This window comes from Salvelinus sp. IW2-2015, linkage group LG1 (genome assembly GCF_002910315.2).
Source record: "Salvelinus sp. IW2-2015 linkage group LG1, ASM291031v2, whole genome shotgun sequence".
Lineage (NCBI taxonomy): Eukaryota > Metazoa > Chordata > Actinopteri > Salmoniformes > Salmonidae > Salvelinus > Salvelinus sp. IW2-2015.
In genome coordinates, this window is record NC_036838.1 from 48,556,428 (window position 1) to 48,572,687 (window position 16,260).

General features: G+C 42.0%; 1 protein-coding gene across 1 annotated transcript; it reads right to left on the bottom strand.

Annotated features, from left to right (window-relative positions):
- Positions 1-6,673: 6,673 nt before the first annotated feature.
- Positions 6,674-10,384, bottom strand: LOC111968932 (protein snail homolog Sna). Its single transcript, XM_023994913.2, has 3 exons — positions 10,126-10,384; positions 9,069-9,581; positions 6,674-7,308 (listed from the first exon to the last, which is right to left on the bottom strand). Exons 1-3 carry the CDS (start codon positions 10,199-10,201, stop codon positions 7,121-7,123), a joined length of 777 nt encoding a protein of 258 aa, XP_023850681.1. The 5' UTR covers positions 10,202-10,384; the 3' UTR covers positions 6,674-7,120.
- Positions 10,385-16,260: the final 5,876 nt, after the last annotated feature.

Consider the following 16,260-nt stretch of genomic DNA (forward strand, 5'->3'; position numbering starts at 1 on the left):
CGGGGCCCACCAGTGTAACTGCTAAACTGCTTGCTGCCGACTGTACACTGTACTTCATGATTGTAGCGGGTTTACTAATGCGTTAATTCTAGTAGTTCTAGTTGGCTATGATGTGACAATGATGTAGGCTGTGTGTAGCAGTTAGCAGTAATGATATGAAGGTTTGATATGGAAAGGTTTTTTGTGTGGTCACAGACAGCTGATGTGTTGTGCACTAAAGGCCTCCACTGTAAGGAATTGGTGGAGTTAGGTCAAGATCCCTTGTTTCCTGTCCTGGCATAAAGGCTGGGTTTATTTTTCCCAGAGTGGGACGGGACACCCCTCCTCCCCAATCCCCAGTGTGAGGCAATGCCCAGGAGGGATAGAAGGAGAGAGGGAGATCCGTCCTTCCACCTCTCCCCCTCTCCTTGCTTCTCACTGGCACCGAGTCCTCAGCAACACATGTCTCTGATCAAGTGCAGCCTGCGTCATCAGTTAGTAAACTCCAGGCTCCAGGAAAACCAACAGAGAGCACATTCATTCCCGGCGACCCTGTGACTGAGTGTGTGATTCATTACTGTTTAATATGCACTCTATTCACCCCAACAACTCGACCACCTCTCCAATCCTGTCCTCAGGCAGACTCCAAACCCTGATGAAATCCATCATTAGACATACTTGTGGTGTTACTGTTGTTGGGTTCTTTATTTACCAGATGCAGTTGTCCATGGCCTATTTGCAGACAGATAATTAGCAGTATAGGTGAGTTTGTTGGTGTGAGCTTCCTCTTCACAGGCACCATACAAAGAGGAGACCATTATTTTCTGTACGATAGGAGGGTTGGCGAGTATACACTACCACGCAAAAGTTTGGACACACCTACTCATTCCAGGGTTTTTCTTTATTTTTACTATTTACTATTTTCTACATTATAGAATAATAGTGAAGACATCAAAACTATGAAATAACACAAATAGAATCATGTAGTAACCAAAAAAAATAGTTAAACAAATCTAAATATATTTTATATTTGAGATTATTCAAAGTAGCCACCCTTTGCCTTGATGACAGATTTGCACACTCTTGGCATTCTCTCAACCAGCTTCATGAGGTAGTCACCTGGAATGCATTTCAATTAACAGGTGAGTCTTGAAGGTTAGGCGTCTCGCTAGTGGGACAACTTCCTGTGAAACTGGAGGGTGCACAATTCAAATAAATAATCATAAAAATTATGGATTTTAAACATTTAGGTACATACAGGTGTCTTATATTGGTTGAAAGCTTAAATTCTTGTTAATCTAACTGCACTGTCTGATTTACAGTAGGCTTTACAGCGTAATCATGCCATGCGATTGTTTGAGGACGGCGCCCAACATCTGTAACGCACMTCATCGGGAGAAGGAGAAGAGGACCAAGGTGCAGCGTGGTAAGTGTTCATATTATTTAATAAAATACGCAACACTTGACAAAACAACAAACAAGACAAACGAACAGTCCTGAAAGGTGAAACAAACACTAAACAGGAAACAACTACCCACAAACACAGGTGGGAACAGGCTACCTAAGTATGATTCTCAATCAGAGACAACAATAGACAGCTACCTCTGATTGAGAACCATACCAGGCCAAACACACAGAAATACAAAACAAGGACAACATAGAACACCAGACATAGAATGCACACCCAAACTCACGCCCTGACCAACCAAAATAGAGACATAAAAAGGATCTCTACGGTCAGGGCGTGACAACATCAAAATATTTTTCCACCGGCACAGGTTTCATAAATTCACAAATAGCGATTAAATATTCACTTACTTTTTGAAAATCTTCCTCTGATTTGTCATCCAAAGGGTCCCAGCTATAACACGTAGTGTCGTTTTGTTAGATAAAATCCTTCTTTATATCCCAAAAAGTCTGTTTAGTTGGCGCCATTGATTTGAGTAATCCACTCGTTCAACATGCCAAGATAGGAATCCGAAAATCTACCCCTAAACTTTGTTTCAAAAAGTCTAAATATGTTTCTATTTAATCCTCAGATACCCTAAAATATAACTAAACTATAATATTTCATACTGAAAGAAGTATGTTCAATAGGAAACCGATATTAGCAGGTGCGCATTGTCTTCATGGCCTGCGCACACATGAATTTCCAAGCATTATTCTTACTCGTTTTGGAAGAAACAAGCATGAAACCTTAAACAAAGACTACTGACACCCAGTGGAAGTCTTAGGAATTGCATACTGGGAGCTAGATTGAACTATTTCCCTATATGTTCCATTGTAAGAGCATGGGATTTGTGACAAGTATGGGCATTGTGACAAGTATGGGTGGTATACAGAAGATAGCACTATTCAGTGAAATACCAAGTCCATATCATGGCAAGAACAGCTCAAATAATCAAAGAGAAATGACAGTCCATCATTACTTTAATACATGAAGTTCAGTCGATGCGMAAAATTTCAAGAACTTAGCAGTCGCAAAACCATCAAGCGCTGTCAAAGAACGCACATCTGCACAGTTTCACATTGCACATCCCTCTCTCATTTTAAGGACCTGTGCCAATCATTCTGACAACCCATTCATCTGTAAAGCAGCACACTGTCTTAAACCATAACAACGTACAGTACGACGAACAGCACTTCGTACCATACATAACAGCTATGATGAAACTGGCACTCACGAGAACCGCCACAGGAACGGAAGACACAGAGTTACCTCTGCTAAAATAAGGGTTAAATACAAAATTCAATACCTCTGCTGCAGAGGATTATTTCATTAGAGTTACCTGCACCTCAGATTGCAGCCCAAATAAATGCTTCACAGTGTTCAAGTAACAGTCACATCTCAACATCAACTGTTCAGAGGAGACTGTGTGAATCAGGCCTTCACGGTCAAATTTCTACAAAGAAAGCACTACTAAAGGACCACAATAATAATAAGAAACTTGCTTGGGCCAAAAAACACAAGCAATGGACATTAGACCAGTGGAAATCTGTSCTTTGGTCTGATGAGTCCAAATTTGAGATTTTTGGTTCCAACCACTGTGTCTTTGTGAGACGCAGAGTAGATGAACGGATGATCTCTGCATTTGTGGTTTCAACTGTGAAGCATGGAGGAGGAGGTTTCATGGTGTGGGTGTGCTTTACTGTTGACACTGTCTGTGATTTATTTAGAATTCAAGGCACACGAGCATGTCTACCACAGCATTTTTGCAGCAATACGCCATCCCATCTGGTTTGCGCTTAGTGGGAGTATCATTTGTTTTTCAACAGGACAATGACCCAAAACACACCTCAAGGCTGTGTAAGGGCTATTTGACCAAGGAGAGTGATGGAGTGCTGCATCAGATGACCTGGCCTCCACAATCACCTGATCTCAAKCKAATTGAGATGATTTGGGATGAGTTGGACCGCAGGGTGAAGGAAAAGCAGCCTACAAATGCTCAGCAGACTGTAGGAAAAGTATTCCTCATGAAGCTGGTTGAGAGAATGCCAAGAGTGTGCAAAGCTGTCATCAAGGCAAAGGGTGGCTACTTTGAAGAATCTAAAATCTAAAATCTATTTTGATTTGTTTAATACTTTTTGGTTTACTACATGATTCCATATGTGTTATTTCATAGTTTTGATGTCTTCACTATTATTCTACAATGTAGAAAATAGTAAAACTAAATAAAAACAATTGAATGAGTAGGTGTGTCCTTACTTTTAACTGGTACTGTACATGGGGTGAGAGGTGCTTAGATAGCTATTCAAGGGGAGATTGCAAGTAAAACACCCCCCAATTTATTACAAAGACTATCAACATAAAACTAGTTGCACTTAACATTTCTCCTGACAATTTACTTTGTTGTTGAGTTTATATTTCTTGGCATGGCACACATTGAAAAAACAATGTAACTGCTCCCTGAAATCAGCATACTGCACTGCCATGTTGGGAAACATGCAGAGTAGAGAACCACAGACAGGGACTGGCACCTGAAGGAAAGCCCCGTAGGAATCCACAAGTTTAGAACTCAGCAGCACTCAGTGTAAAGCTGCGGGTCGGCAGCGGTGTGGCCGGGGAGAGCTACCCCCAGGCCTTCTGTATCATCGGTGCAGGATGAGTCGTGTTTATGGGAGGCTGACAGCTCCTTCCTGTATCCCAGGCCCTGAGCCCTCTGTGAGCCCTGGCTGCTGCTGCACTGAAGGCCGCTCTCTCTCTCCCCCCTGACTGGGACTGGGACTGGGCCTGGGAGCGGGCGTGGGTGGGAGCAGTGGGGGGGATGGGATTTGGTGCAGTGGCAGTAAGCAGTGAGGGTTAGCACTTTAGCCCCTCGGCTCCTAGCCTGTCTTTTTTTMGGGTGAAGTAGGCCAATGTAAACTCCCATTTCCTGCCGGCCTGTCTCTGAGGGGGAGAGATGATCCTCCTGTGAAGAGAGAGAGGGCTGCTTCTCTGCAGGGACACTTCACACTAACACACATACATATACATAAATAGATATACAACCAAGAGACAGAGAGAGAYTGAGAGAGAGAGAGAAATACACAAACACAGTGGGGCTCTGGAATGTTAAACACATGCTTTATGGCATAAATAGCAGCCACTTTTGGTAAATTACAGTGAGTGTTCTGGCACTAGGAAGCGCGCAGCAGGAAAAAGTTCTCCGATTTCAGAACCAGGCATTCTACACTCCCAAAGGAAGAGTAGTGTCATGTACTGTTTTCATTTATGAAAATGTTTTGAAATATATACAGTACCTCTGAGTGTTGTGAGGGTTATGATATTGTGGGATTTAAAATGGTAGCTTGTGTTTAAATGGTTCTACATAAACTTTGTGGCAAAGATCAGATTAAACTACAGAGACATGATTCATACAACAGAAAGAGTGATTCCAATGTAGTATTAAGAAGTTTTGACTAACTAGAGAGCATAATCCGACTTAAACCGTTACTCACTTCAACTTGCCATGCTGTGTGATTTTATTTGCAGAGCTGACACCTTCGCCTGAGAACATGTTAAAAATGTACAGCATAAAACTGCTCTCAATTCATTCCAAGCAGATGGAACTTAAAAGGCCTGCTGTACAAGAACATCCAGGTCAAAGGTGCAATGGTAACAACCAAATGACTCAGAACCATAAATCCACCTTCCAGACCTCTCACTCCATATAGGACTCTTTGTTAGTACACAGCTGTATGACCAAATGTCTAGCGCTCTTCTTTCTAACAACTACCCAGACCCAGTGGTTAGCATGTGTCATGTGATTCACTAAACAGACTAAAACTCGCAACAGAAGTCTTATCTCCAGCTCTGTGAATATTTCCCTGACTGTTTAAGAAGCGTGTGGCTAGCTGCTCCAGCTGACAGAGGCTGAGTGGAACAGTTTACCTCACCTTCTGCCACAGCCCACGCACCCTCACTGCTCTGTGACCAGACCTGATCACTCAGAAAACCATGGGAACTTGGACTCTCCTGGCTACACAGACTCTGACTCACTGTCTGGGCTACAGAGTAGGAGACTTAACTCCCTCAAAACAAGGAAATATAGACCTGGAACAAGGTTAAATAAGATGAATGTTGGCCAACAAATCTACTCTCTCTTTCACACATTTGCGCACAGTGTTTAAACAGTGGCTGCAGGAGGCGAGTGACAGGTGGAGACATTGAGCAGGTGCATGCAGTTGTACCTGTCCATCACTCAGTGTGTTCACCTGCCTCTCTCTTAACGTCACAATGTCCAACTCAAACTGCTCATCCACAAACAACACACTACATTTACAGTTGCTGAAAGAGAGCCATATCCTAATTAACAGTCTCTAACCAAACATGCACATACTGTATCTGGCTGTTGTATAAGCAGTGTTAACTCAGACAAAAAAGAATCTAATTTTAAAAGTAACAACACTTTTTTTTACATAAATTACTTTATTGAATGTAAATCCATCAGCTATGAAATATTTGAAATAGAAGTGAAAGACAAACAAACACAGTAAAACATTGAAATAAGACTACATACAATCTGAACATTGCACTGTAAAACACCACCATATAAGGTTTAGATTTTTTTTTATCCATCTCTGTACAGCCAGGGCTGTGAAACCGTGCCTCTATGAGACATTTTATTTGGCCCCCCCTTCTGAGTGTTTGATGCATAATATTAATACACTTAGTCAACATTTTTTTTAAACTACTACCAGTTGAGGTAAGAAGGCACGGCACATCTTTGGTTTAAAATAATACATTTCATAAAACAAGTTAATATCTTACAAAAATGGTGGTTCTCTCTACCATTGTCGAGACAAAATGGAATAATTAACACTGTGGTAACCTGGAGTGCATGGCTTAGATTTTCATTCAGGAATTTAAACAACATTGAAGGAGCAAAGCTTCCATGAGGAATGACAACAGAAACAAATGGCTTTATCCTATTTCGGAAACACATCAGATTACAGTGGGGCTTGGTGTGGTCAAAATAACGGCTTAAGACAAACCCACTGGAGACAAAAGCATACAAAGCGACCAATGGACTCCATCCTCTTTGTGATGATGACATACTTCCTCTTTCTAGGGGCGGTGGAAGTCACCTGTTATCGGCCCAGTAGAGGTCAGGGCCAGAGCACCTGTTAGCACACTGTCTATCTACACCACTCTACCAGCGACAGCTGTGTGTGTATGTCATGCTGAGAGATGTATCCCACCCACGCACCCTTACATCTCTCAGCAGCTGTGTCTGTGTCTAGGCCATGATGATCCGGAGCTGGCCTGGCCAACACCGAGGCTGGGCTAGACTCAAAAGTACACGGGCACACTAACCCCCATGAGTCTACAATATGTATGAGGAAAATCAATGTTGGGACTGGAAGAATGGCAGGATTACAGAGTTCAGAACATCTACCAGATTTAGCTTGCAATGGGAGAAGTTTGAAAATTTGAGGAGTTCCTTAAATTTGATTGAAACAGAGAAACTGAGATGGCTATGGAAGTTGCATTCAAAGAGATGAGTCAGGGTCAACTTCCTCTTCTACTAGTAAATGGTGGATCTATGGTCTCTGTTGGCAGATTGGTTCAGGCTCCTCTGGTCTTGCTTATGGTATGGGTCTGTAGATGCCCCCACCGCCCTGAGGTCCCTCTGGGGATAACTGCCTGGCTCATTCCTGCTCACGCTGTGGAGGAGGAGCAGCAGCTGGCTGCACTGTGTTTCTGGAGGAGGGACATGCGGCTGAAGGTACGGGAACACACGCCACATTGGTACTTCTTCACCTCAGCGTGGGTCTGCAGGTGCGCCCGCAGGTTGGAGCGGTCAGCAAAGGCACGGTTACAGTGTTGGCAGGAGAACGGGCGTTCACCTAAGGAGGAGATTGTAGGAGGAGCATGGGTTAGAGATGCATGACACTAACTGTGACTTTAAGGACCACACACACCGCACCGAATGTTGATCTGCTGTTCATTTGTGTGGTGTGTTTTAGGGACCATCTGCTGATGTACGTCTGACTACCGACATTGTCGCACAATTCTACATGAAGACAGACACAGCCGGCACTCTGTTCAGAGGTGCTAAGTACTCTCGGCCCGCAAARGCTATTGGTGTGTCCGAGCCTTTAAGCCTCTGTCTGTATCTCTGAACCTTGGCTTTGATTAGCAATAAAGGGCAAACTTTTCTCCCCCACACAATAATATCAATTTGGCTGTCTCGGGCTCAGCAGAGTTGTTCATTAACACCTTAGTGAATCACCCTCAAAGCTCATTTAAAGGGTAATGATGAATCTGGTGTCAGGCTGGGTGAATCACGACCACACTTGAATTAACATGATTAAATCAGTGCCAAATTAGATTACTACTTTCAAGTTGCTGCTGGTGGTAAGTGGGCAGTTTGATAGCTGAGAGCTTCCTTATGCTCTTTGTCCCCTTCATCACAAGATAATCCTGCATTCTGTTGTCTCAAACAGTAGCCAATGATACGATCATTCTCAGTGAGTCATTGTTAGGGCACCCAAGTGGTGCAGAGGTCTAAGGCACTGCATCTAAGTGCTAGAGGTGTCACTACAGTCCCTGGTTTCATTTCAGGCTGTATCACATCCGGCCGTGATTGGGAGTCCCATAGGGCGGTGCACAATTGGCCCAGCGTTGTCCGGGTTTTGCCGGGGTAGGCTGTCATTATAAATAAGAATTTGTTTTTAACTGACGCCTAGTTAAATAATAGATACAATAAAATAAAATAAATTAAATGCAGTAAGGTAGAGCCACAATAGAGCCCCACAGTGGAGGTGTCATAATACCCATAAAACCTAGAGGTCAAACAGGGAAATGGTTCCAATTGGTTTTCAACCATAKATTTTTCCCATAGGGGATTTTAGAAACGCTTAAAATACGGTCTGCGTTTAGTGTAGGCTTACCCTGGTGTGACGTTTTGATAACCATGTAAATCTTTCTCGGACAAGGTGACTTTCATCAATATATTCGGCTCTATTCACTCTCAGAGTTTCGAAAATGCTAACTAGCATCAAAGTAGACATCATGCAAGACAACAAATCCCTGCAAGCTCCTGCACGTCATCTCTAGCTGGCACCTTTGCTAACAGGTACATTTAAAGAAATGTAACCAATATATTAATTACTACATTTATCTAACATTAGATAGTTAATCCAGAGATTATMACCTTTTCCTCAACTTCGCAGTCTTGTCCAGATCCACATGGTATTTGTATATCTTTATAATAGCCACATTAGCAGCTAATTAGCATTTGTTGGGGGTAAACAGAGGTGAATATTGATAAAAGTCACCTTGTTCTAGAAAGATTTACACGGTTATCAAAATGTCATCCCAGGGTAAGCCTACACGAAACACATCCCTTATTTTAAGTGTTTCTAAAATCCCCTATGGGAAAAATGAATTGTGGGAAAAAAACGATTGGAACTATTTCCAAACTATTTATGGGTACTATGACTCATACTGTGGTACTCTATGAGTGATCAATGACCAACGAGCCCACAGGGCTTCTTCATGTGCTCATGTCTACCACTACACTGTAATGATGATCCAATCAACTGAGTAACCAAACCTCCCTTCCACCAAAGTCATACCAAATGGCAAGTGTAGGAGTTCTTACCAGTGTGTGTGCGAATGTGGCCGCGCAGCAGCCAGGGCCTGGAGAAGGCTTTCCCGCAGGTGGGGCAGACACAGGGTAGCGTGTGTGAGCGAATGTGCATCTTCAGAGCCCCCAGGCTGGTGTACTCTTTAGGGCAGTGCTTGCAGAAGAAGGCTGGCCTTGCTGCAGTGACTGGGGCCACTCTCTCATCCTCGTTCGGGGCCCCATGACTCTTGGTGCTGGTGCGTTTGGGGCGCTGAGGGGGGTGGTAGGTGTCTGTGGGTTCGGGGCTGGGGGGGTCAGAGGTGCGCCCCTCGTCCTCCTCCCCACTGCTACTGGCACTGCTGCTGAGGCTGGAGGGGGAGCTGAGGTCCAGGGGTCCAGGGGTGGGAGAGGCATCAGTGGGGAATGTGGGGACGTAGAGGGCTGGAAGGAAGCTCACGTCCCATACCAGTCCCGCTGTGTAACAGGTGGTAGCTGAGTTGTTGTCCCCTGCTGGAAGCTCAGCTAGTGGGTACCTCTCCAGTGAGGTGGCTGAGGGATGAGGAAAAGGGTTAGAATACAGAGGTACATTTACAGCACTGTTGTCAGATACTAAGATGTTTTCATCATGTACATACGATTAATGTAACTGGAACYACACAACACAATAAAAAATATATGATGAAATTTGGATAGGCAACATATTTTCAACTTGTAAAGCAACAACTGCCACTGTCAAGTTTCTCCAGAGCATTTTACACACACAAAAAAAAATAAGTTGAGATTTCATGGGCCATTTCCTCCCACATATTTACATGGGGTAGAAACATGAATGGTAGCTCTGTACAGTTTAGGGGGAACTTTTATAATGGGCCTTACTTGAAAACTGAGAGAGTATAATTTATTAAGGTTGCCAACATGGAGAAGGTTGTAATGGAAACAGTTGTAAAAACTTAAGATCATAAAATAAAACATATTTCCAGAGGTTTATTGTAAGGAACACTAATAGAGAAAACAGGTGTCTCCTATTCTGTAATATTTTATACATGTATGTATTCAGATTCATACAAGGAATAAATAAAGTAAAGCTACTCACCATTTTGACACTCCAATTCACTGTAGTTGGGTTTTTTGTTGGCGAAATACTTTTTGACCAAGAAAGACCGAGGCATTTTTCCACTTTGCGAAATATGTGCGCAAAATATCCACTGGTTCAAACTGTGGAAATAGGCAGACGTCTAGGACTTAGATCCACATGAGAATAGCGGTATATAGAAATAATAAAAGATTACTGAAACGTATAGTCCACCAGTTTGTCTGAACTTGTTCAACTGTGGACCACTGTGTGACTGTCTCCAAAATGCTGCTCTCTCTTCTGCTGAAATACTCTGACACAGGCAATGGGGGTGTGCTCGCCCCGAGGGCACACCCCACCTACATATGAGCGCAGGAAGCGACACTCGCTAACCCATACCTAAACAAAAACATGTGCCCCAAAAGCGATAACAATGGCCATCTATCAAATTGACCTGCATACAACACACATCAATGCAATAGTCTTGACCATTCCGATTACGCAAATTAAACTCTTGAGGGCAATAGCGCGCTTCCATAAACAGATTGACCCATTTGGAGACGTGCATGGAGACAATTGCGCAAACGTGTCAGATCACTAAACAGCTCATTTATTCGACTTCAAGACAATAATGATTGTTCTTTAAGACGCCAGTATGTCTGAAACAGGAGAATGATGGTTTGACTGCTGTGTATGTCGATTCTATCAATAGGTCCATAGGCCTACAGTCCAACTGATTAGGCCACATAGGGCGAGACAGTCCTTTTTTATTGTTTTCTTCAGCATGATCAACGTGCAACATTTGGATAAGGGACATCTTATTCAGATACGATAAATGATTTAAGTATTGTGGGATTAATACTTGGCAAGCGTTTATTATGTCAAGAAAAATCTACCTGGTCTCAGAGTATTTCGTATTATTATTTAAATAAATCTGGAATTTGCTAAATGTATAATATGTTACACATTTTTGTTGTATGTTTTACGAATTTGCCAAACGTTCAATATGTTACGAATTTTCAAAACATATGATATGTTATGAATTCTAAAGCTAGGTGGCTAGGAATTCGGTTTAGGGGTTAGGGTTAAGTTTAGGAGTTAGGTTAAAGGGTTGGGGTTAGGGGAAGGGTTAGCTAAAAGGGTTAAGTTTAGGGTTAGATTAAGTGTTAGCTAAAAGGGTTGAGGTTAGGGTTAGGGGAGGGTTAGCGAACATGCTATGTCGTTCCAAATTAGCAAAAAAAAAAAGTATATGTAGTTGAAAAGTTGATGAGATTCAAACTCGCAACCTTTGGGTTGCCAGGCATTTCCATTTAACATCCGACCAACCACCATACGTAAACAACCCACCCAATTTACCTACCTCATCCCCTTACTGTTTTTATTTATTTARTTTTCTGCTCTTTTGCACACCAGTATCTCTACTTGCTCATGATCATCTGATGATTTATCACTCCAGTGTTAATCTGCTAAATTGTAATTATTCGCTCCTATGGCCTATTTATTGCCTACCTCATGCCTTTTGCACACAATGTATATAGACTCATTTTTGGTTTTTTCCTACTGTGTTATTGATTTGTTTATTGTTTACTCCATGTGTAACTGTGTTGTTGTCTGTTCACACTGCTATGCTTTATCTTGGCCAGGTCGCAGTTGTAAATGAGAACTTGTTCTCAACTAGCCTACCTGGTTAAATAAAGGTGAAATAAATAAAATAAAAAAATAAAAATACTTCAGTTTCTCCCTTAAGTAACCATCTCTCTTATGTAACCATACCAAACGTAACATATCATACTAAACAGAGTGTCTTGGATTTACATACAGAATCATACGAAATGCTCTGAGACCATGTTGAGAAAAATAGGTCCGAATTACAGTTGCCAACAGTGCCTAGGTTACTCCTGGTATGTCATGGCGCCACCCATTGGGAAGAAATAGTAGCTGAAACAAGTTCAATAGCAGCATGTTTCAGTTCGATAAGTACACACAAGATGGCGCTATGTCACACATATTCGAAGAGTGGTTGGCATTGAGTCACCTGCAAAAGCAGACAAGTTTGAAATCAATGAAATCCAGTTAATTTCCTGCATTTCCATTGGGCATGCAACCTATTTATCATGAACAATTTTCAAGTCAGATTTACAAATAAGCAGCCTGGTATAGAAGTCCACTACAGAAATCTAGAGAGGACATATGAATAAATAAAACAAATCACTAGTTTTTTCTAGATCAATAAATATGTTTTGTGATCACAACATAACAAAAGTTGTTTTGTCAAGATCACAATAAAATTTTCTCATGATCAAGACATAACAAAAGTTGGTGTGTGGAAATCAAGAGATAAACTCTATGTAACAGTGTTGCTTCTGCCCACCTCATCGCTCCTACCTGGGCTCAAACCAGGGATTGTCTGCACACATCAACAACTGCCTCCCACGAAGCATCTTTACCTATCGCTCCACAAAAGTCTTGGCCCTTGTGGAGCAAGGGATACAACTACTTCAAGGTCTCAGAGCGAGTGATGTCACCGATTGAAACGCTATTAGCACACACCCCGCCTACTAGCAGGCCATTTCATACGGTTACATATAAATAGGAGTGGCAGTATTGATGATAGGCTGCAGAGCCCAGGGTGGATCAACACATTCATTTTTATTAGAGATTAACCCAGGCAGAAATTGTATTATGTCTGTCAGTTGTAGATGGCTTCCAGTTTTGTCTCCAATACAATTCAAATATAAAGACATGTTTTGAAATGGATTGAATGTGTAATGTTCAGTGCAAGAAAAGTTAACATTGAGGTCTGTGGTTGCAGACTACCAAGGAAAGTTTACGAGACTACCAATAAAAGTTTATTTTAATATCTTTAATAATTTTAACAGGGAGGTTGGCCTGTCAATAGCAGCAAAAACACAGTCACAAACAACAATTAACAAGCAGTAGAAAAAAATAAAACTAGTAAAACGGGTAAAGTGACATTTCATGAAGGCTGCAGTCTATTTGTCATTTCAGCCACAAATGGTGGGCAAAGTATTGTGGTGCTGAAGGACAGATCTACAGAAGTCCAGCGAGGACACATGAATAAAAGTAAAATGCCCCTTCTTATTACAACTTATTTTTCTCATGATCCCTACATGACAAAGTTGTTTTGTCAAGATATACTTTTCTGGTATATCTAGACTTCCGTAGTACATCATCTTTGTGTCTGTTATTTGCTTTTGAAAGTAGCCTATTCGGTATGTTACTCAATGGATGAGATAGGGAGAATGACTCACAGCGGTATCAGCCTGTAGTAGGTCTATGCTATGAGTTCTGCTACATAAATTTGAAATAAACCAGGACAAAGTCAGGGGGGAAGGAGAATTAAACAAAATGTTGTGTACAAGTGCAATGCCTGCATAAAGCCTACTGTATATGTAACAGTTTAGCTTCCATCCCTCTCCTCGCCCCTACCTGGGCTCGAACCAGGGACACTCTGCACACATCAACAACAGCCACCCTCGAAGCATCGTTACACATCGCGCCACAAAAGCCGCAGCCCTTGCAGAGCAAGGGGAACAACTACTTCAAGGTCTCAGAGCGAGTGACGTCACCGACTGAAACACTATTAGCTCGCACCACCGCTAACTATTTCCCATCGGTTACACTCACCTCCCTTTTGACCTTCTCCTTTTCCACAGCAACCAGGGTCACGGCACCAATGTAACAGTTTAGCTTCCGTCCCTCTCCTCACCTCTACCTGGGCTCGAACCAGGGACACTCTGCACACATCGACAACAGCCACCCTCGAAGCATCGTTACCCATCGCGACACAAAAGTCGCAGCCCTTGCAGAGCAAGGGGAACAACTACTTCAAGGTCTCAGAAGAAGTGACGTCACCGATTGAAACGCTATTAGCGGACACCCTGCTAGTTAGCCATTTCACATCGGTTACATATATACTTTCACACAATAGGCCTATTGTATAAAAATATATTTTAGACTCAGTCAAAAAGAAACATTACATAATATTTTGTTTGTAAAAAAAAAATGGATTAACAACAGGTGTGAGAGGGAAAGAGGGAGAGAGTGGGAGAGAGAGTGAGAGGGGGGAGAGAGAGGGAGAGAGAGGGAGAGGGGGGGGGTCCCTGGTATTAATGTGTTTACTTAGTAAAGGCACAGCTTGTCCTTGGCACCTGCTCTCTGCAGAGCCAGAGACACTGCTGGGTGATGCCTCCTTGTAGGGATGCACAAGAGGCTGCTAAATGTCATGTTATCCAAAAGGATACCAAGACGTAGGCCTACGTTTACTTAATCCTTATGATCACCCTAAAATCCCCTGTGTGTGTGTGTGTGTGTGTGTGTGTGTGTGTGTGTGTGTGTGTGTGTGTGTGTGTGTGTGTGTGTGTGTGTGTGCGTGCGTGCGTGCAGGGCCAGTTTGATGCAGGGGCTTACCAAGGCTGAAGCCCCTGGGCCCAGGCCTGTGGGAGGCCCAAGAGGAAACCCCTCCCCCCAAAAAGAAAATATGTACTGTATGTATTATATATGTAGTATATATTTAGTATTTTTTTTACTGTATCTACCAATGAGTGTAGACAGCCTGCTGCTGCCGCTCTGCAAATCATCAGATTGGGGAGGAGAGGAGGTAGGTGGCCCACGTGGGTAACCGGGGGGCCCTGCCTTGAAATGAATACAAAATAAAAAATAAACTGCATAATAAATAAATGTGAATTGTCAATTGTGTGAGTCAGGGGCTGGGCCCTTTAGTAGCCTACTGTACCCCATGATATACAGTCCCAGTCAAAAGTTTGGACACACCTACTCATTCGAGGGTTTTTCTTTATTTTTACTATTTTCTACATTGTAGAATAATAGTGAAGACATCAAAACGATGAAATAACAAATATGGAATCATGTAGTAAKCAAAAAGATGTTAAACAAATCAAAATATATTTTATATTTTACATTCTTCAGAGTAGCTACCCTTTGCCTTGATGACAGCTTTGCACACCCTTGGCATTCTCTCAACCAGATTCATGAGGTAGTCACCTGGAATGCATTTCAACTAACCTTATTAACTTCTTGACGCTAGGGGTCAGATTATTATTATATATWTTTTTTAATAACGTTCCCAAGGTAAACGCACTATTTCTCAGGTCCAGATCGTAGAATATGCATATAATTTACAGATTAGGATAGAAAACACTCCAAAGTTTCTAAAACTGTCAAAATATTGTCTGTGAGTATAACAAAACTGATTTTGCAGGCGAAAYCCTGAGGAAATCTAACCCGGAAGTGATTTTCTTTTTTAAAATCTGTGTTTCATTTCCKGTCTTTCTTCCATTTAAAAGGGTATCAACCAGATTCCTTTTCCAATGGCTTCCTCAAGCTGTGACCAGGCTTTAGACATAGTTTCAGGCTTTTATTAAAAAAAATAGCGAGATTTTAAAAACTAGTCAGGAACTTTGATTAGTTCCTGCGCGCGAGAGGGGTAGCTCTCCATTTTCTTTCTCTCTTTTATTGAATAGGTTACGGTCCGGTTGAAATATTATCGATTATGTATGTTAAAAACAACCTGAGGATTGATTATAAAAAACATTTGACATGTTTCTARGAACATTACGGARARTTTTTGGAATTTTCGTCGAACGGAACGAGGCTGTGGTTTTCTGAACATAACGCGCAACCCAAATGGCGTTTTTTTGTTATAAAAGTAATATTTATCGAACAAAAAMAACATTTATTGTGTAACTGGGAGTCTCGTGAGTGCAAACATCCGAAGATTATCAAAGGAAAGCGATCAATTTTATTGCTTTTCTGACTTTCGTGACCATGCTAATTTGGGGCTAGCTGTTCTAGCATTGATTGATACACTCACAAAAGCTTGGATTGCTTTCGCTGTAAAGCATATTTTCAAAATCTGACACGATAGGTGGATTAACAACAAGCTAAGCGGTGTTTTGTTATATTTCACTTGTGATTGCATGATTATAAATATTTTTAGTAATATTTGGCGCCCTGCAATTCAGCGGTTGTTTAGGAAAATGATCCCGCTAAAGGGATCCGTAGCGCCAAGAAGTTTACCAGCATGGCTACCACAGCATTCTGCAGCAAAATGCCATCCCATCTGGTTTGCGCTTAGTGGGACTATCATTTGTTTTTCAACAGGACAATGACCCA

What these genes read in the sequence shown, in the direction of transcription:
- LOC111968932 (XM_023994913.2), bottom strand. Translation starts at nt 10,201, where the DNA reads ATGCCTCGGTCTTTCTTGGTCAAAAAGTATTTCGCCAACAAAAAACCC. An exon ending in TGAATTGGAGTGTCAAAATG is followed by an intron (nt 9,582 to 10,125) that starts GTGAGTAGCTTT and finishes CTCATCCCTCAG; the next exon opens with CCACCTCACTGGAGAGGTAC. An exon ending in CCACATTCGCACACACACTG is followed by an intron (nt 7,309 to 9,068) that starts GTAAGAACTCCT and finishes TCTCCTCCTTAG; the next exon opens with GTGAACGCCCGTTCTCCTGC.